The sequence below is a fragment of the Oratosquilla oratoria genome, chromosome 40 (genome assembly GCF_046742065.1).
Source record: "Oratosquilla oratoria isolate Oo_2021 chromosome 40, ASM4674206v1, whole genome shotgun sequence".
NCBI classification, from domain to species: domain Eukaryota; kingdom Metazoa; phylum Arthropoda; class Malacostraca; order Stomatopoda; family Squillidae; genus Oratosquilla; species Oratosquilla oratoria.
The window spans coordinates 41,665,592-41,688,091 of NC_134816.1; the positions used below are offsets into that span (position 1 = coordinate 41,665,592).

At 43.8% G+C, this 22,500-nt stretch overlaps 1 protein-coding gene across 12 annotated transcripts in view; it reads right to left on the reverse strand.

Moving 5' to 3' along the window:
- LanB1 (laminin subunit beta-1) overlaps positions 1–22,500 on the reverse strand; it is a 174,450-nt gene that overhangs the window by 130,800 nt on the left and 21,150 nt on the right. For all 12 annotated transcript variants that reach the window (XM_076177603.1, XM_076177600.1, XM_076177601.1 and 9 more), the window contains one exon: positions 2,684–3,237. In XM_076177603.1, the coding sequence (XP_076033718.1) occupies positions 2,684–2,744 (61 nt within the window). In that variant the 5' untranslated portion in view covers positions 2,745–3,237. The remainder of the gene's footprint in view (positions 1–2,683; positions 3,238–22,500) is intronic.

A 22,500-nucleotide genomic window follows, 5' to 3' on the forward strand; every position in this document is an offset into this window, starting at 1 on the left:
AATAGATAAGAAAAATGTATGAACGCCGAAGACACAGCGACGTAAACGTTCTTCTTCTGTTCCCCAAAACCAACTCATTATCGAGGCCATATGGTCGCCTATCACCTTCGCAGCTGGTTCCAGACGCTATGCTCGTGGGGCATACCTCATTAATGCCGTATTTCCAAGCATGGCATACCAACGATAACATACAAAACAATGCATGTACACGCATACGTACACACACACACACATACACACATGTACACACACACACACGTACATAAGTACATATACACACACGTGCACACACACACACGTACACGTATACACACATACACACACACATACATACACACACATGCGTACACACAAACATGCGTACACACACATGCGTACACACAAACATGCGTACACACACATACATGTATACACACACACATATACGTACACATACACACACACATGTACATACGCACACACACGTACACAGGTACACAAAAAATATCTTTCCACGCTCCGACGGTTGTCTACTTTCGCGCGGATTCCGCTCTATCGGGAAACTCGTCACAACACTCCCCACCCCTACGGACCCCCTCCTCTTGGATTCCCCTCCCCCCCATCCCCACTTCAACAAATCTCCCCCAGAATCCGTAACCTGCCCCCCCCCCTAGATTGCCCCCCCCAGGCAGTAACGTCACTAGCGATTCTATCCTATGGGACAGTACCACGCTACCGTTGGGCAAGCACGCGATCCAGCCATGTGCGTATACACGTGTGGGAAATTGCCTTCCTCCTCTCCCCCCCTCCCCCTAAAAAATCCGGTACCTTAATTGCCCCCACTTCCCCCCTCTACCCCCTCCCACCTCTCCCACCCCCTCCTACCTCTCCGGAATCTTAATTGCAACCACCCCTCCCCCCCATTCTCCCACCCGGCTCGTTAACTCTTCACCTTCCCCCAACTCCCCCTCCTCTTCTCCCCCCCTCCCTCCCCCCAAGCCCTCACCGGGAATTCTGAGCAAACTGCATTCCTTCCCTAAGCCCCTCTTCACACTAGCGGTTTCAACCGCGGCGGTTCAATTACGCTGTAGGTCCATTGAAGGGTTCACAAACAACCACGCAGTTTTACCTTAACTACGCGGTTCCGCCGCGGTTTCCGCGCGGTTCAAACCGCTAGTGTGAACAGGGCCTAACTTAAATTCTACATTTATTCTGGGTCCATCGGATTAATTTCAATAAAATAAATAAAATCGTCTCCCGTTAGCCAGAATAAAATGAGGCTAAACAAAAACATTGCTAAACCCATTGTCAAACACATGGGTAAACCCATTATATCAAACCCGCAGCAAAACCCAATGTGAAGCACATGGACGTACACAATCTCAGAACAATTGGCAAAAACCAATGTTAAACCCATTGTCCAAACCCAGGGCCAAAACTCGACCAAAAACCCACAAGACAACAAACAAAAACACGAAAACCTTCAGGCAAAATAATAAGAAAATAAATAATAATAATAATGATAATAATAATAATAACAATAATAATAATAATAATAATAATATGATAATAATAATTTACAGCATTTGGTGGCAAAGGCACGCTTGCATATTCATAACGCGAGTATGGGTCCAACAGTAGGGGCTGTTATGAGGGGCTGGCGTGGTGGCAGCCACCTACTCCCCCACCTCAGCCACCAGCACCACCTCCTCCTCACACTGGACTATCACACTGGGCAATTTTTCCTCCAATCTCCGATTAATCGGCGGTAGCGCCTACCTCCAGCACTTTTTCCGCCGTCAAATCACAACAAACATACATAGAATGTCATTTGATATGCTGAAGGTAAATGATTTACCTCCAGCATATAACATTCCTTCCCGGAAGCTGCGGGATGCAAAACTGCTCCGACAGTCGGAGGAAAAATAGCCCAGTGTGATAGCGCCTTCATCCAGGCACCAGCTGGGATTGGCAGCTGGGGTCATGAACTTGAGGTGCAGGAGGAAAAGTGTACCACAGATGTGACCGGAAACGAGAAAAAGAAAAAACACAAACCAAACACGCAAACCTCCAGAGGAAACGACTTAAAAACAAGATGATGAAAAGTTCCCAACCACGAGGGGAATTCTTAATGACCCAGACATCATATGAAGCCAAGAACACACGTCCAGAAATAGCCATCAACACACACTCGGAGTTTGAAATCCAAATAACCATAACCATGGTCACTACGAAAAATAACTTAAATTTTCTTCTTTTTCCTTTTCCTTTCTTATCGTCCACTTCCAGCTGTGATAATCCTACCAATCAAAACAACAAATATATATAATGTCCAGTCATCTAGAAAACTAAAATCGACCTGGTCTCGATACTAGGCTTCCCTCCAGCCCAGCATCGACATAAGAAGAACCATTTACCACTCACGTGCACAAACATACAAAAAAAAAAAAAAAAAAAAACGCGCAAACACACTCGTTCTGCTAACTCCACCACCAACATTCAAAAAGGAAATTACAACCGTCACCAAAAGAATAGAGTTACTTGTCATTAATCAAACTAGGAGCACAAGATTAGTTAGATAAACACTATGATTCTAGAGGTTAGCCCACATACCAGATATTCTAAGCTGAGCTATCTGTTGATCTAATAACTATGTCAAATTAAAGTTCATTCTTACTAGGTAAAAGTTAGACATTGTGCTTACCTTGACATACTAAAACTAGAAGGATGCCTAGAGATATCCACAATATAGTTAACCTCTTCATGATTTCTTGAAGTTAGGGCGAGGTCGGCTGAAAGCTCAGCGACCTCTGATGACCTAAAACAGCGTTAAAATCTGGGGCACCAGATGATGGGCGAGAAGAGGGAAGGGAGGGGAAGGAAGGAGGTTGGAGGGTCGGGGAGGGGTATATATGAAGAAGGAAGTGGATTTGAAGTAGATGAATAGAAGGTCAAAGACGATTAAGATGGATGGTTTCGGTGGGTGTGAAACCGTCAACCTAAAGAGAAATAATTCTTTCTACTTCAGAGTGGCTTAGAAAAGAGAAATCTCGAAGAAAACGATGACAACAGCTTCTCTTGTTGCGCGGAATTTTGTGAGGTCGCGCTTCTTCTTCTTTCCCTCCTTTGTCTACTTTACTGTCACAACTCGACGCCTGCCGCCCGTGGCTGCTGCTGCGACTCTGGCTGCGGTCCTGTGTGCTCCTGTGGGCGTCAAGTGCGGGCGTGTCTGCTGCGTTGCATCCCGCGGAGAGCCACCTGCAACAAGACCAAGAAGGATCACTTGAGACGTTTCCTGTGCAGCCGCGGCTGGCAGTGGGCGTGGGGCGTGGGCGTGAACCCCATAATACTAAGTACACTAGGAATGTGTGTGTCTGTGTGTCTCTCTGTCTGTCTGTGTGTTTCTGTATGTGTATCTGAGTTTATTTCTGTCTGTCTATCTGTATGTGTCTGTATGTATGTATGTGTGTTTGTTTGATACGTGCGATTCACCATGGTCTTGGATCACGTGTTGGACTCATGATCGACAGCTATTTCCCTCCCGGAAGAGAGCTCAGAGCTCATATGTGTGTGTGTGTGTGTGTGTGTGTGTGTGTGTGTGTGTGTGTGTGTGTGTGTGTGTGTGTGTGTGTGTGTGTGTTTGTGTGTGTTTATTAATGGAATAACAATGTTAACATTAAATATCAGATTACAAGGAATTTACAGTGGAGTCATTTGTTGATACAAGACAAAAACGGATTCAAGTCTCCCGCCCTGCACCCGACCCATCCCCCAGGGGACCAGACCCTCTCCGAAGTCCCCCAACCACGACACTATAATGGCGTCTACAACAAAAAGAAACATTCAACAGACAAAAATAAATAAATAATTAAATAAGTAAATAGATCAAATATAATAATAATAATAATAATAATAATAATAATGACAATAATAATAATAATAATAATAATAATGAATAAACAAATTAATAAATTGATAAAATACTGAATTACACACTTCCAAAAAAAAAATAATAATAATAAATAAAATAAGTAAATAGAGGAAATAAAGAATAAACGGAATAGATAAATAAATACAAAGATCCAAATGGGAAAAGGGTGCTTCAGAATACCACCAACATTACCACCACCACTACCTCTACCACCATCATCACCACCAGTACCACCACCAACCTTGCCATCACCGCCATCACCACCACAACTAATACCAAAAACTCCACCACTACCACCATCGTTATCACAACTAACACCAACACCACCACTACCACCAACACCACTATCATTACCACCATCACCACCACCACTACCCCCATCACCACCACAACTAACACAAACACCACTACCACCTCCACCACTACCATTACCACCATCACCACCACCACTATCACCATCACCACCACCACTACCACCGACACCGCCACCGCTAACACCACTACCACCACCACCGCTGCCACCACTGTCCCAAGTCACCACGGAAGGCCAATTTTCAGAGGATCGCGTGGGATGGCGGACCATCACCAGCCTCGCCCACGAACTCGGAACTACAACGAAAATACGTCCACCACTCGGACAAGGACAAAGTATCAGATGGTCTTAATGAATATTTACATACCATTTGAATAATCAGATACCGGAGCGAGTGGGATTCGAACCTTTATAGAAGTGCGTCGTACCCTTTCTAGATTTGTGGATGCCTTATGACATACATTTGTATGTTCAGGGGACTCCCTTTGATAGGGGATTAGATAGGATATGGCCACTTTTATATTTGTTTGTAAAATTTGCTAAGATTTTTTTTCTTTCTTTTTTACAGGAATTGAGCAATGCGCTGTGTATCTATTGTATAAGGTTATGCCAGCCAGGAAACAACATCGCTTAAAAAAAAACTACAACTTCATCATATTTTTCTAAACATTTCATTGTAGAATGATTTTATTAAACAAATCATCGCCACATTCTGAGAGACGAAACTAGCCAAGGAAACACTATGGGAAAACTAGACATCTCGATTAAGACATTGTGTAATCATGAATGAAAGCTGGGCGCGTTCCTCGGTGCGTTACTAGGTGCGTTCCTCTGTGTCATGACTGTGCTCAGGACACCGAGTAACGCATTTGGGAACGCACCTAGGAACGCGCCCAGCTCTGCATGAATGATAAAGAGCTGAGTCATGACTAGATGAACTTTGACATTTTTAATTCCCTATCCTGTGGTCCGCAACACAATGAAGGAAAGTAATTCTTTTTTTAACTGATGAAATATATATATATATATATATATATATATATATATATATATATATATATATATATATATATATATATATAGCCTACAATAAGAAAATATATCACTGCTTCTCTATCATCATTTTTTTTTTTTTTTCTATCTATGAGATGTGGAGCAATAAGTAAATATTAAATGTCCTACGTTGTACTGGGTAACACTGGGTATCCCGGTATGGTATTGGTAACTTTTGTTTGGTTGGGGATCCTTGGCTGGGACTCTGCGAACCCCTGGTTAGTCCCTAATCTAGCGGATCTCCTCTCGGGTATGAACAACACAAATGTCCCAATTGGTGCCCATAAATTACTTTCATGACAAAAAATCAAACACATAATACATAAATAAACGAATAAATTAAATTCAGAATTAATAAATGGATAAATAAATGAATGTATTATACCCAAGAAAAGACAACAATGTTGATCGGAGTTATTAGCTAGATTAGGATAAAGGTAAACAAGCATTGTCGTCGAACTTTAGAAAGTAGATTTACGTCTACTGCTGCACCCCACCAACCATCACCATGAACACCATACTCTCGGCAATTGTCACAATCATCACCATACCTTGGGCAAGCGAATTCGGGGTCATAAGATACACAACCAACGCCCTTAAGCTTAGGGATAATAAGGTTGGTATTTGTTAATGCGGATGCACATTAGGCATTTGTCGCTAGCATGCTACTTGCTCTTGCTTCTTAGTTTAAGACGACTTCGGTGACAATATTCTAGACTTCCGTTAGAACATTTCAATAATGTGTCTAACATTCGTTTTCTAGGTTTAATTTCTCTTATTTTGTCATTCAGCCTCCAAGTATATGACGCAAGAAATTTGGAAAAAAAAAAAAAAAAAAATCGTAACCGAAGTCAATTCTCCTCAAACCAAATAGCAAAAGCGAGTAGCATGTTAGCCTAGTGTGCCACCACCTTTATTTGTTTTCGGGGTTTTCATCGGCCAACGCCAAGATTGGCGCCAGATTTACTATCGAGCCTTCCTCGACTTTTGCCAACAACACACGGAGAGTCACGCCGAGCAGTCGGTCCGAGTTCAGTTGTTTGTTGTTGTCGTTGTTGTTGTTGTTCTTCCTGTTGTTCACAGTAATGTCGTAGCACATTAGTAAAATAAACTTTTATCCCACCGTCGGAAAAGAAGACATTAATGTCGAAAGTTCTGTATATTTCGATCACTAAATGTGATCCTCTTCAACAGAATGAGTACATGTATATGTCTTCTACTATGTACTCATTCTGCTGAAGAGGATCACATTTAGTGATCGAAATATAGAACTTTCGACATTTGTGTCTTCTTTTCCGACGGTGGAATAAAAGTTTATTTTCCTGTTGTTGTTATTGTTCCTATTACTGTTCTTGTTGTTGTTGTCGTTGGTGTTGTTTTTCCTGTTGTTGTTGTTATTGTTCCTATAACTGTTCTTCCTGTTGATATCGTTGTTGTTGTTCCTGTTACTATTATTCCTGTTACTGTTATTGTTGTTGTTGCTTTTGGTCGTATTCCTGTTGTTGTTTTTTTATTTTTGTTGTACTTGTTGCTGTTGTTGTTGTTGGGGGTCGTATTCCTGTTGCTTGATATCTTTGTTGTACTTGTTGTTGTTGTTGTTGGTCGTATTCCTGTTCTTTTTTGTTATTTTTGTTGTATTTGTTGCTGTTGTTGATGTTTAAGCCAAGGCGTGAGTGAGTTATGACACCCGATACCCTCCTCCCCACATATGTTGTGTTCGTCTCTGTTAAGACCATAAGAATGAAGGAGACTGCAAGAGACCCTAAGGCCTACACTAGGCAGTTCCATGTCCCTTACCACCTGTCACCCCACCCAGAAAATTATCTAACCTTCTCTTTAAACAACCAATAGTTTCAGCGCTCACTAACTACATAGTTAACTAAGTCGTTAATCACTCTCTTGGTAAACCAGTTCCTGCCTATTTCCTAATTAAACCTAAATTTGTCCAATTTAAACCCATTACTACGAGTCCTGGCCTGTTGTCTTAATATGATGACCTTGCCTGTATCACCTTTGTTAAACCCCTTGACCCATTTGAATACCTCTATTAGATCACTCTTCGTCTTTCCACCCAAGTCACGTGTTCTCAACCAATCTGGTCCTCACCACTGTCTATTTCACCCTCAATTTTTTCCTCAATCTCGGAGCGAATCAACTCGCTACCCTCCATTATGTAATCAATCACAATCGAAGACTCGAGGGGGACAATTCAAGGACCAAGAAGAAACGCGTGGTGGCTGAGATTTGCAGAGTTACACACGCACGCACGCACACACACACGTACAGAAACTGCGCTACGAGTTGTTACTCCAACTCTCGGGGGCGGGGAGTTGTGTGTGTGTGTGTGCGTGTAAGGTGACAGCACTACCCATAGATCGGTCATATATGAGCTCTGAGCTCTCTTCCGGGAGGGTAACAGCTGTCGATCACGAGTCCAACGCGTGATCCAAGATCATGGTGAATCACACTATAGTTAATACATTCTTCGTAGACCGTTCTATATCATATACCACTCATACTTACTCCCATACCATTCCATTCCATACCTATACCTATTACATACCATACCATTCTATTCCATATCCATACCTGTACCTATTCTATACCATCCCATAACCATTCTATACCATACCATTCTATTCCATACCCATACCTATACCTATTCCATACCATCCCATACCTATACCATACTATTAAATTCCATACCCATACCTATACCTATTCCATACCATCCCATACCTATACTTATTACATACCATCCCATACCTATACCTATTCCATACCATACCATTCTATTCCATACCCATACCTATACCTATTCCATACCATTCTATTCCATAGCCATACCTATACATATTCCATACCATACCATCCCATACCTATACCATACCATTCTATACCTATACCTATTCCATACCATCCCATACCATTCTATTCCATACCCATACCTGTTCCATACCATTCCATAACATACCATTCTATTCAATACCCATACCTATACTTATTTCATACCATCCCATACCTATACCTACTCCATACCATACCATTCTATTCCATACCCATACCTATTCCATACCATACCCATACCTATACCATACCAGATGTCCCTTTCCCATTTCTGTCGCCGGGAGAGTGCCAAGGAGTGCCAAGAGAGTGCCAGTCAGCATCGCCTGATAGGGTCACTCAATTCTCAGCAATCTATCAATCTCGAGAAGAGTTGAAGCGAGGTACAGATGATCACTTAGCTCAGCACAGAACACACACGCACACACGCGCACACATACACGTACACACACACGTTGTATATGTATATATATTGTGTTGGGTATGTTGAATCAAATCTACAACAAAAGATGCCAAGTGTACTTTATTTGTACATACATAGGCTACATACATATACATAGGCTATGTGTGTGTGTGTGTGTGTGTGTGTGTGTGTGTGTGTGTGTGTGTGTGTGTGTGTGTGTGTGTGTGTGTGTGTGTGTGTGTGTGTGTGTGTGTGTGTGTGTGTGTGTGTGTGTGTGTGTGTGTGTGTGTGTGTACAACACTGAATGGGTCCCAGGGAAATGATATACATTTACGAGACACTCGAGGAGGCCAACATGCAGAAACTGAAACGTGGTACAGACAAGGACTCGACATACACACACACGCATTAATTTTCATGTAAAAGAAACAAGGGTATCAACAGTTCACAGGTAATAGGGACAAAGGTGCAATTTCCTCCAAAAACACAGGTAATGGGAACAGGGAAGCGGCTACACCACAGGTAGTGGGGTCTAGGAAAGCAACTACAGTAACTATTCGACCGTTTTCCTCTTCCCCTGTGTTTACATATTCATACAACTCCTGCAAACTTCTCTACCTCGTATCTTCCCAATACATGTACATACTGTATATACATATACATAAGAGCATACATATATATACAAATACATATGCATATATACATGCATATGAATTTGCATATATATGCATACATGTTTACATATACATATGAATTTGTATTACATATACGTACACACATATACGAACACACACACACATATATATATATATATATATATATATATATATATGTATGTATGTACAACACTGAATGGGTCCCAGTGATTAGATACATATATATATATATATATATATATATATATATATATATATATATATATATTATATATATATATACATATAATATGCCTGCCAGAAAGTCTTGACAAACTTGTTTTCACGACTGTACCTCCGTTCGTGAGCTTCCGTCGCCACGCCCATTGGGTACGCAGATAGGTCAACACGATCCGCACGCCCACGGCACGCCCTCACGCCCACCGGCCCGGCCCAAGTTTATTTTGGTGCCGTCGTCGCTTTCCACGAAGACAAAGCCGAGAGGCCAAAGGCACCGACACGAGTACCATGACTCTCTAAATTAAGCGAAAGAGAGCGAGAGCGAAAAAGAGAAAGAACTAAAGAGTGAGAAAGAGAAAAAGAGAAAGGGAGCGAGAGAGAGAGAGAAAGAGCGAGAGCAAGAAAGAGAACGAGAAAGAGAAAGAGAGAAAGAGCTAGGAAGAGTGAAAAAGAGCGAGAAAAAGAGCGAAAGAGAGCGAGAGCAAAAGACCGAAAGAGCGAGAAAGAGAGAAAGAGACTAAAGAGCGAGACCAAGACGGAAAGAGAGCGAGCATTTATACGCATACATATATACATGTACACAGAAGTGCATACACAGATACATATACATACAGGACACATGTGCGGATATGCGTATAGACATGTATGTATACACGGACACACGCGGCCGCTAGCGTTTGGCGCCAAATGGCTCTGTCTGGCGTCAAGCACATTCTCGGTGCCAATGCCAGACATGGCCCTCTGCTTGGTGCCACGTCCTCTCCTCTCCCCCCCTCCTCTTCTCCTCTCTCTTCCTCTCCTCCCCTCCTCTCTTCCTTCCCCTCCTCCCCCTCCTCTTCTCCTCTCTTTTATTCTCCTTCCCCTCCTCTCCTCTCCTCCCCCCCTCTTCCCCTCTCTCTTCCTCTCCTCCCCTCCTCTCTTCCTTCCCCTCCTCCCCTCTCTTACCCCTACTCTTCTACTCTCTTTTATTCTCCTCCCCTCCTCTCTTCCTTCCCCTCCTCCTCTTCCCTTCCTCTTCTTCTCCTCTCTTCCTCCCTCCTCTCTTCTTTCCCCTCCTCTCCTCCCCTTCCTCTCCTCCCCTTCCTCTTCTCATCACTCTTCCTCTCCTCCCGTCCTCTCTTCCTCTCCTCCCTTTCTCTCTTCCTTCCCCTCCTCTCCTCTCCTCCCCGTCCTCTTCTCCTCTCTCTTCCTCTCCTCCCCTCCTCTCTTCCTTCCCCTCCTCTCCTCTCCTACCCCTACTCTTCTCCTCTCTTTTATTCTCCTCCTCTCCTCTCTTCCTTCCCCTCCTCTCCTCTCCTCCCCTCCTCTTCTCCTCTCCTCCTCTCCTCTTCTCCTCTCTTTTACTCTCTTCTCTTCCCCTACTCTCTTCTTCCTCTCCTCTCCCCTCATCTCTTCCCTCTTCCTCTCCTCCCCCTCCTCTCTTTACTCTTCCTCTCCTCCCCTCCTCCCTTTCCTCTTCCTCTCCTCTCCTCCCTTTCTCTCTTCCCTCTCCCCTCCTCCCTCTCCTCTTCCTCTCTTCCTTCTTCCTCTCCTCTCTTCCCCCTCCTCTCCTCTTCCTCTCCTCCCCTCCTCTTTTCTCGTCCCCTTCCTCTCCTCTCTTCCCTCTTCATCTCCTCCCCCGCCCCCCTCTCTACCTCTTGTTTCCACAACCACCACTTTCATCTCCATCACCTCCACCAATCACCTCCTCCTCCACCTCCACTACCACATCCTCCTCCACCACCACCACCACTTCGTCCTCTGAACTACCTCGTACTCAACCTTCTCCAATTCCACCTCCTCCTCCACTTCCTAATCATCCTCCACCACCACCTCCTGTACCTCCTCCACCTCCTGTACTTCCTCCTCCACCTCCTGTACTTCCTCCTCCAACTCTTGTACCTCCTACTCCATTTCCTCCTCCAACTCTTATACCTCCTTCACTTCCTCCTCCAACTCTTGTACCTCCTCCTCCACTTCCTCCTGACCTTCTACTCCACCACCTCCATCCACCACCACCACTACATCTTCCTCCTCCTCCTATACCACCTCCTGCACCTCTTCCTCCTCCTATATCTCCTCTTCCTTCTCCACTTCCTCCTCCTCCTCCTTCTCCACTTCCTCCTGACCTCCTACTCCACCACACCTCCTCCTCCTATACCACCTCCTTCACCTCTTCCTCCTCCTCCTCCTCCTCCATCCCCCGGAAGGACGTGTGGGGGTGGGGGGGGGAGACGAGACTCCGGGAGCCAAGATGAAGCGTCCGGTTTATTTAAGGAAGATTTTTTCCGGAATCCAGACACCTCCTCCTCCTCCTCTTCTTCCTCCTCCTCCTCCTCCGCCTCCTCTTCCGACACATACTCATCCTCGGACAACAACTCCTCCTCCTCCTCCTCCTCCTCCTCTTCCTCCTCCCAGTCCTCCGACACATCTTTCTCATCTTCCTCCTCCCAATCCTCCGACACCTCCTCCTCCTCCTCCTCTTGTGACACCTCCCAGTCCTCCAACACCTCTTTCTCATCTTCCTCCTCCTCCTACTCGAACACCTCCTCCTAGGACACCTCTTCGACACCTCAAACACCTCCTTCTCTTCCATCCCTTCCTCCTCCTCCCTTCTCCTCCTCCTTCCTCCTCCTCCTCCTGAAGAGGATTGACGTCCATCCCCACCCCATATACGCCGGTTCCCCTCGTGATGCCCTTTTGCAATGTCTGTCTTGCATCTGGACTTTGCAACTCATAATAAGAACAAAAAATTGCAAACAAGAATACATGTCCTTGCAATAACGCATTGTATCCTTTGCAATATTACCTTGCAACGCTCTGCAACCCGTGAAAGTATAACTTACAAAGGTACAAGATGATGCAACATTTGCAACAATGCTTTGCAACATTGTAATGCAACATTTGCAACTATGCCATACAATCCATGCAATGTCTTGCAACCCATGCAAAAACACATAGCAACCCATGCAACCTTTGCCACATCGTAATGCAACTTTTGTATCATAATACAACTTTTGCAACATGGCAATGCAACTTTTGCAACGTTGTCATGCAACCCTTGCAACGTTGTAATGCAACCCTTGCAACATCGTAATGCAACCCTTGCAACATCGTAATGCAACCCTTGCAACATTGTAATGCAACCCTTGCAACATTGTAATGCAACCCTTGCAACTGTGTAATGCAACTTTTGCACCCTTACAATGCAACTTTTGCAACACCGCAATGCAACTTTTGCAACATGGCAATGCATCTTTTGCAACATGGCAATGCAACTTTTACAAGGTCACAATGCAACTTTTGCATCATCATGCAATATTTGCAACATTACAATGCAACATTGTAATGCAGCCTTTGCAATATAAACCCTTTCAACATCACAATGCAACTTTTGCAAAATCGCCATGCAACCCTTGCAACATCGTAATGCAGCGCTTGCAACAACGTAATGCAGCCTTTGCAACATCGTAATGCAACTTTTGCAACGTTGTAATACCTTTGTAACATCATAATGCAACCTTTGCAACATCGCAATGCAACCTTTGCAACATCGCAATGCAACCTTTGCAACATAGTAATGCAACCTTTGCAACATCGTAATGCAACCTTTGCAACACCGTAATGCAACCTTTGCAACACCGTAATGCAACCTTTGCAACATCATGATGCAACCTTTGCAACATCGTAATGCAACCTTTGCAACATCGTAATGCAACCTTTGCAACATCGTAATGCAACTTTTGCAACAACGTAATCCAGCTTTTGCAACAAGGCCTTTCGTCCCTTGCAACCCATGCAACAACTTCTAGCCTTTGCAACGTTGATCAGTGTGCCCTGGGGTAACTTATCGCAACATCGTGGAAGAAGGGCACAAGTGCTTCCAATTCAGAGCTAAAAGGTCACATTTCTTTGTCGCCGGTGACCCCCCCCATTCCTTGTGGCTCAGATGTCCATGTCTGTCGCCAGGCGATTTTATTCAGCTGGGGGCCACTGAAATTACCCCCCTACCCCCATCCCCACCCCGTGTAGGTTTACAAAATCGTGTATATACAACGCGTTTTTGGTAATTTTATGAAAACGTACATGTGTGTGTGTTTGTGTGTGTGTGTGTGTGTGTGTGTGTGTGTGTGTGTGTGTGTGTGTGTGCGTGTGTGTGTGTGTGTGTGTGTGTGTGTGTACGTGTGTGTGTGTGTACGTGTGTGTGTGTGTACGTGTGTGTGTGTGTGTGTGTGTGTGTGTGTGTGTGTGTGTGTGTGTGTGTGTGTGTGTGTGTGTGTGTGTGTGTGAGTGAGAGAGAGAGAGAGAGAGAGAGAGAGAGAAAGAGTGAGACAGTGAGAGACAGAGAGAGAGAATCAGAGAGAGTGAGAGAGAGAAGAGAGAGAAGAGTGAGAGAAAGAGACCGAGAGATACCGAAAGAGAGACCGAAAAAAGAGAGCAAGAGACCGAGACCAGAAGAGAGGGAGACCAAGACCGAAAGAGAGCGAGAGCGAACGAGAGTGAAAGAGAGCCAAAGAGAGTGTAATAGACCAAGCACATTGGACCCCATTACGCAACATCGCACAAGGATTCTGAATATATCAACCCGCAAATTGCAAACCTCTACAACATGAACTACACTAGGGGAGCTCTCCCACGTTCATCAACTCTATTAACTAACCTTTTAACCATAAACACGGTCAAGTTACTTAAACTCGTTTGAAATAAAGCCAGTTAGGCGAGGCTGAAGGGATTCGAGTCCTGTGAAAGGATATATCAAAGGATACTGAAAGTGACACCTTGATGATATCCTACAGTTAGACCGATGACGTCATACAATTGGTGACGTCATAGTTTAGTTACGTCATAGTAACTGATTACGTCACCGTTTAATAGATAACGTCACAGCTGTTATGTTATAAAACAATTGCTAACGTCATAATTGTTCTGCTTACGTCATCGTTTAACTGATAACGTCATGGCTAAACGGCTTGTTATAAAAATAACTGCTGACGTCATAATTGTGCTTACGTCACCGTTTAACTGATAACGTCATAGCTGATCTGCTTATAGAAAAATAATTGCTGACGTCATAATTTAACTGTTGACGTCATAGTTCTACTGATTACGTCATAGTTTCTTACGTCATAGCTTAACCCGTTATAGCGGAACTCTTTACGTTATAAAATTAACTACTTACGTCAAAGATCAACTACTAAATACTTAGGTTACGTACTGACGTCATAAATGTCCCCCCTGCTTACGTCATACAGTCCGAATGCTTACGTCATACATCCTGAATGCTGACGTCACATGCACCTTGAAGGTGTCGGGTTAAGCGCTGTTCACACGAACAATATTTCGGCAACAAGTTCCCGTTTTCTCGGCAGCTTTTTTCGGGAACTAGGTGCCGAAACATGGATGGTGTGGGTGGCACTTTCTTACACCAAAGTGTAAGATATTTCACCACACAGGAAATTGCATACATACACACACACACACATACACACACAGAAAGAACATAAGAATGAAGGAAAATGCATGACATATGACATACACTAGGCAGTTCCATGTCTATTACCACCTGCCATCCTCATCCATAAAGTTATTTCATTGTCTCTTAAAACAACCAACAGTGTCAGCGCTCACTAACTACATGGTTAACTACGTCTATTCCATTCGTTAACGACCCTATTAATAAACCAGTTCTTGCCTATTTCCTTCACACGCACGCGCGCACGCACACATATGTATACATCAAAACATACTGAATGGTCCCCAGTACATTGATTTTCATCTTATCAACTACATTAAATTTTCCGTTTTAATTACTTGCAAACACGATCGAGACTAACAAGGAACTCGATGGAAACATATTCGGAAACTGATACGCTGTCGGACTAAGGACTCGAACCTAGCCGATACGTAACAAATGAACAGTGACTTAAGCAATTGCGCTCTTGATAATGCAATTGCAGTACGTGGTTGGACAAGGATTTGACATTTTGGGTAGAAACCTCTGGTCTTTGGTCTCAATTCACTCGTGTGTAGGTTAAGACCATATTGCGCCTATAGTAAAGGCATTTGCAACCTTATGAAAGCACAACTCTCAGCCCTATGGTCATTCTCTATGCAGCCTCCTCGGATGCTACTTTTCGGTATTCAAGAATTTTTTATAAACTGCCTCGCCAGAGCGTAGCTGTCCTTCATTTCAGGATTTTTTCTCCCTCTAACTACTATGAGCTCTTTCCAAGTAAAAATTAATTAATTAAATAAATGAATAAATAAATAGATAAACAAATAAATAATGAGACTTATTAACCCACTATCGGAGAATAAGACAGAAGATCTGTATATTTCGACCACTAACTGTGGTCCTCTTCAGCAGAATGACAAAAAATAAAGATCTTTCTCATTTCATTCTCCAACAGCGGGTTCACAAGTCTCGTTTTACAAATGTGCCAATACATTATATCTTCCTAATAGATAAATAAATAAATAGATAAATAAATAAATAAATAAGAGGGGCTGACTCAGTGTATTCTCTGTTCTCGTCTGAACCGCCCCACTAGCTCTCGCGGTTCATTCTGCGGTTTGCCCTAAGGTCAACCGCCCTAAGGTCGACCGCCCGACCCTTAGACTGACGCTCGCACTTTCACCATAATAAAGCCAATAACCACCCAAACCTTCATTAACTCCCTTGATGCCAGAACTCAAATACACACTCGTCTGTAACATATACGCCATAAGGTCGCAGGATAGTCGAAATATACACTTATCCCACGCCCATCCACAAGAAAATGGAACGTTTAAAGAAAACATAACACTTAGAAAATACAAAAATTCTAAAAAATGAAACTTTAAAAAAATAAACGTTTATAGAAATTAAATGTATGGAAGTTCAACGTTTAAGAAAACTGGAACGTTAAAAAGATACGTTTCAACAAATTAAACGCTTTAAAAACGAAACGTTTACAGAAATTAAACGTATGAAGGTGCAACGTTTAAAGAAACTGGAACGTTAAAGCAATACAAGTTTCAAAAATGAAAAACATTAAAAATGAAAAGTTCATAGAAATTAAACGTTTATAGCAATGAAATGTTTATAGAAATTAAACGTATGAAGGCGCAACATTTAAAGAAACTGGAACGTTAAACCAATGGTTAGAAAAAAAAAAAAATAAAAGTGTAAATATGAAACGTTCAGTTAAAGAAACTTCAACGTTTAAAAAATACAATGTGAAAAAGAAACTTCAACATTTAAAAAATACAAGTTTCAAAAAATGAAACGCTTAAAAGATTAAACGTTTATTCAAAGAAACCGAAACGCTCAGCTTCAAGAAACTACAAACGTTTAGTTTCAGAAACTGAAACGCCGTGAAGGAGAAAGAAACTTGACAGCCCGAACAATCGAGGTAATATTTTTCCTCTTCCTCCTCCTCCTCCTCTTCCTTCATCTCCTACTCCTCCTTCCCCTCCTCCTTCTTCACCTCCTCCTCCTTCATCTTCTCCTCCTTCACCTACTTCTCCTTCTCCTTCACCTCCTCCTCTTCCTTATTTTTCACCTCCTCCTCCTTCACCTCCTCCTCCTTCACCTCCTCCTCCTCCTCCTTCATCTCCTCCCTCCCTCCCTCCCGATACTCCTTCCTCCACCTCCATCTTCACCTCCTCTCTCCTTTCTCCCCCCTCCTTCTCCTCCTTCATCTCCTCCTCCTCTTTCACCCCCTACCCCCCTCCTCTTTCACCTCCTACCCCTCCTCCTCCTCCCTCACCTCCTCCACCTCCCTCCCTCCCCCTCCTCCTCTCCCTCCTCCTCCATCTCGCCCTCCTCCTCCATCTCGCCCTCCTCCTCCATCTCCTCCCCCGCCACCTCCTCTTCCTCCCTCCCTCCCACTCCTCCTCGCCCTCCTCTTCCTCCTCCACCTCATGTCACTCTTCAAGACTCAATCTCTGGGAAGTGCCGTACTCGCCCAGTGGTGAGTATTCTTCACACAGTCACTTACACACACACACACACACACACACTTATACACACGTACAAACACTTTAGCTCTCTTCCGGTAACAGCTGTCGATCACGAGTCCAACATGTGATCCAAAACAATGGTGAATCAGACACACACACAAAATTGAGCTCTCCTCCGGGATATTAATGGTTGGCGATCACTAGTCCAACACGTGATCCAAGACCATGCTGAATCACACACACATACAACCAAAATGAAGCTCTCATCCGAGAGGTTAAAAGCTGTCGATCACTAGTCCGACACGTGATCCAAGTCCATGGTGAATAACACACACACAAACACACACACACAAAGTCCAGCTCTCATCCGGGGTATTAATAGTTGTCGATCACTAGTCCAACACGTGATCCAAGTCCATTGTGAATAACACACATTTGTCGTCAGATGATTTTATTCCACTCAAGAGAGCGACAACCTCCTCCTCGAACTCGGGTCCTCCTTGAACTCACCTCCTCCTCCTCCTCCTCCTCCTCCTCCTCCTTCAAGGGCCAACCCCCTATACGCGATGAGTCACCCCGTCAAGAGGTGGAGGAGGAGGGCGGAGGTGGGAGGGAGGAGGAGGAGGGTAGAAGGAGGAGGAGGGTAGAAGGAGGAGGAGGGTAGAAGGAGGAGGAGGGTAGAAGGAGGAGGGTGGGAGGAGGAGGACAGAGGGAGGAGGACAGAGGGAGAAGGACGGAGGTGGGAGAAGGGAGGAGGTGGGAGAAGGGAGGAGGGAGGAGGAGGAGGAGGGAAGAGGAGGGAGGAGGAGGGAAGAGGAGGGAAGAGGAGGGAAGAGGAGGAAAGAGGAGGAAAGAGGAGGGGGAGGAGGAGGTAGTAGGAGGAGAAAGAGGCATAGGAGGTAGGAGTAGTAAGAGGAGGGAGTAGGAGGAAAAGGAAGACTAGGAGGACGGAGTAGGGAGGAGGAGGAGGAGGGAAGAGCAGGGAGGAGGGAGGAGGGCAGAGAAGGGAGGAGGGAGGAGGAAGAGGAGAAAAGGGTATGGAGGAGGAGGAAAGAGGAGGGAGGAGGAGAGAAGAGTAGGGAGGAAGAGGAGGAAGAGGAGTCACATGGAGGAAGAGAAGTCACATGGAGGAAGAGGAGGGGAGATAAGGGAGGAGGGGGAAGAGAAGGAAGAGGGGGGAGGAGGAGGAGGAGTAAGATGAAGGAGGAAGAGGAGGAAGAGGAGGAGGAGTCACGTGGATGAGAGAGACGGGACCAGATCGTCTCCGACGTCAATGCGATCCGAAGGATTGCATCCTCTCGGATTACATTTCGTCTACGTGTGCGTACACGTGTACGTACACGTGTGTGCGTGTGTACGTGAGTGCTTGAGTGCGTGAGTATGTACACGCGAGCGTGTGTGTGCGTTCGTGCGTGCGTATGACATTAAATATGAGTGTGTCAATATTTATAGAAAAGCACACATACGTACACACATGTACGTACATACACACACACACACACACACACACACACACACAAGTGTACGTACACGTGTGTGCGTGTGTGTACGTGAGTGCTTGAGTGCGTGAGTATGTACACGCGAGCGTGTGTGTGCGTTCGTGCGTGCGTATGACATTAAATATGAGTGTGTCAATATTTATAGAAAAGCACACATACGTACACACACGTACATACATACATACATACACACACACGTACACACAACCACTTAACTCAATAGTCTTCATAACTATAGAACACTTATCCTAAAAATATTTCATTTATTTATTTATTTATTTATTTATTTATTTTCCACTATCTATTTATTTATTTATTCTTATCCGCTAAAGGAGGATCAAATCCCAGTTTAATTACAAACGGAAACTCCTATAATCACGTTAATAAACACGACCTTACAATCCCTTACCAGTAGTGCGCTCCATCAGAGTTCTGTAAAGAGGAAACACCCGGCAGAAAGAAAGAGAGAGAGAGAGAGAGAGAGAGAGAGAGAGAGAGAGAGAGAGAGAGAGAGAGAGAGAGAGAGGAGAGAGAGAGGAGAGAGAGAGGAGAGAGAGAGAGAGAGAGAGAGAGAGAGAGAGAGAGAGAGAGAGAGAGAGAGAGAGAGAGAGAGAGAGAGAGAGAGAGAGAGAGAGAGAGAGAGAGAGAGAGAGAGAGAGAGAAATAAGCTATTTATTCAAACACGCTCAGTGTACACACAAGATGACAAAACACATTTCCCTTTTCTTCGTGGCCAGCAAACCATAAGACAAGGTGCTCACACTCTCATCATTGTAGCTGTCGCGGACGTCCCTTAAGCTCAAATTAGGACCTGATAACATGTGAACGTCGCCCTTATTCGCCCTCGCGTGTATCAACTTCAAATATGCAATTTGCTCTTCTTGTCATATAACAAAAGCTAATGTTTTCTGGGCATCGTAGTGTATGTCGTAAATTTACGATACGAACGAGTTTTTTTTTTACGAGGTATTAAGACTCGAATCGTACATGTGGAGGTACGTGGACAAACAAACAGCAGCAGACCTATTGGTACTTACATGGCTGTTTCGGTACCTAATCTATCATTAATACATGTATGAAATAGATCAGTTATATATACATACACACCCGGCTGCCACTATGGCGGTCCGAGTTCGAATCCCGCCCAGGGTTGAAATAATTCCAGGATCACTGTGCTGCGGGTTGTTACTCCATATATATATATATATATATATATATATATATATATATATATATATATAATATATATGTTTATACATTTTTTCTTTTTTGGCAAACCCATATATTTTGTTTTACCTTCCTCGTTAAATTCATACTAATTGCTCAACGCCATCTGTTGACTGAACGAGGAATTAACGATTGCTGTTCCCACATCATTCCTTTCTTTGTGGCTCTTTTGAGTATGTTGACAAAAACCTAAAACTTCTCAATTGTACAAAACATCTAGACATGACCCCTGCATGTCCTTCTCTGTCTTCCTAATCTTCTTCGTCTCTCTAATAAAGGCGTGGGGGAACGTCCGGCCCCCGGGCCGTATACGGCCCGCGGGACAATTTGGTCCGGCCCGCGAGGCAACTCATAAATATAATACCATAAACTCATGAATGAGGATATCTAAACTAAATTAAATATCTATCAATTAGAGAGTGCGGCAACATCATAATAATTCAATTAATTTACTTAAATTATTAATTGTAATTGGTTGTTTTTCAAAATCATAATTTTGTATGGCACTTTTCAATCCAATTGGGTAGTTTGCTTAGATTTTCTAGAACAACTGTTCACAAGTTATGGTCCACAATCCCCCTAGCTGGAGGAGACTACAGGAGACCATAAGGCCTACACCAGGCAGTTCCAAGTCTCTTTCCACCTTCCATCCTTATCCATAAAGTTATCTTCTCAACCAATTGTCTCAGCGCTCACTAACTACATGGTTAACTAAGTCTATTCCATTCGTTAACCACTTTGTTGGTAAACCAGTTCTTGTCTATTTCCTTCTTAAACCTAAAATTATCCAATTAGGTTCATAAACCGAAATCTAGTGGGAATTAGTGATTAACGATTCAATTTAGTGTCAAAAGTGGTATTTTCCAAGACGCTAATCAACAGCAAATCATAAGTCTGTGGTACTACACCACACCCACTGGCTCCTCTCCACAGTATCAGCCGTGATGTTCATAATACAACATGATGTTCAACACAGCCACAGTGTTACGAATTGTTCATCACGGCGTGTTGGGTGTTCATCAAAAGTTCTACGGTCAGTAGATCAACAAAACATCGAGTGTTCATATGAACAAATCCATTCTAGTTACTTTAATCCGTTGTTCATCACTATGGGTGCTCACTTCTTGAGTTGTTCATCACAGGTCATCCTTGTTCAACACAAGGATAGAAACGCCGGTAAAGGAAAGTTCATAACAAAAACTTTGTTCACCACAAATGACTTGTTCATCACAGAACAATACATTGGTTCTTACCGTCAAGCAAATATCTACACACACACACACACACACACACACACACACACACACACACACACACACACACACACACACACACACACACACACACACACACACACACACACACACACACACACACACACACACACACACACACACACACACACACACACACAACCTCGTGGTTAGAGTTCTCGCCTGCCACTACGGCGGTCCGAGTTCGAATCCCACCCAGGGCTGAAATAATTTCAGTATCGCTGCGCTGCGGGTTGTTACTCCAACTCTCGTGGGCGGGGAGTTGGGTGTGTGTGTGTGCGCTGTAAGGTTAGAATATTACCCACAGATCGGTCATACGAGCTCTGAGCTCTCATCAGGGAGGTTAATAACTGTCGATCACGAATCCAGCACGTGATCCAAGACCATGGTGAGTAACATAGAATTATATATATCAATATACTAAGAGTTTTTCCCCCTTATAAGGGAGGTAGCCAAAGTCAAAGGCATGTACCTACTCCCACCCATTCCACTCTCTTCCACCACCCTTCCCCCTCCCCAATCCCATTTTAGCTCCTCCTGGATGACGGGTCATCCCTGTATCCGGCTCACTGCCCTGGGTCAGAAGCAATGCAGCAAGACACAGCACGTCCACAGCAAGGCCGCTTCATTTCATTGGCGACCACCCCCTCTCCTCGTCCTCTCATGCAGGAAAAGAAAAGACGGGGGGAAATCCCTTCTGGTTGCGTCAAAATATCATTCACACGTAAGCACCCACCCCCACATCCCCCGCCCCTAGATCTATTGAATATATAATAATAATAATAATAATAATAATAATAATAATAATAATAAAGAATACGGATGAATTAGTAAAATGACGAACTGGTAATCACTTGTTACCCTGACTCGCACTGTTGGTAACATTGACATACATGACTACTTGATCTACACCCTGAGCACAGACAACTAATATCACGCTTTACCGGTGCAAAACATTATCTGAATCACTTCTGAAAAACGTTAAAAAATTTGGGAAGATCTTCCATGCTGTCTTGGGTTCTTGCGGTGGCTTCCCCATTTCGCCAAATTGATTTTTCGCCAAATTAAATTTTGCCAAATAAAAATTTGCCAAAGTTCATTTCGCCAAATTAAAACTTGCCGAGGTATATTTCGCCAAAATGTATTTCACCAAATCAAAAGTTTGCCAAATTGTATTTC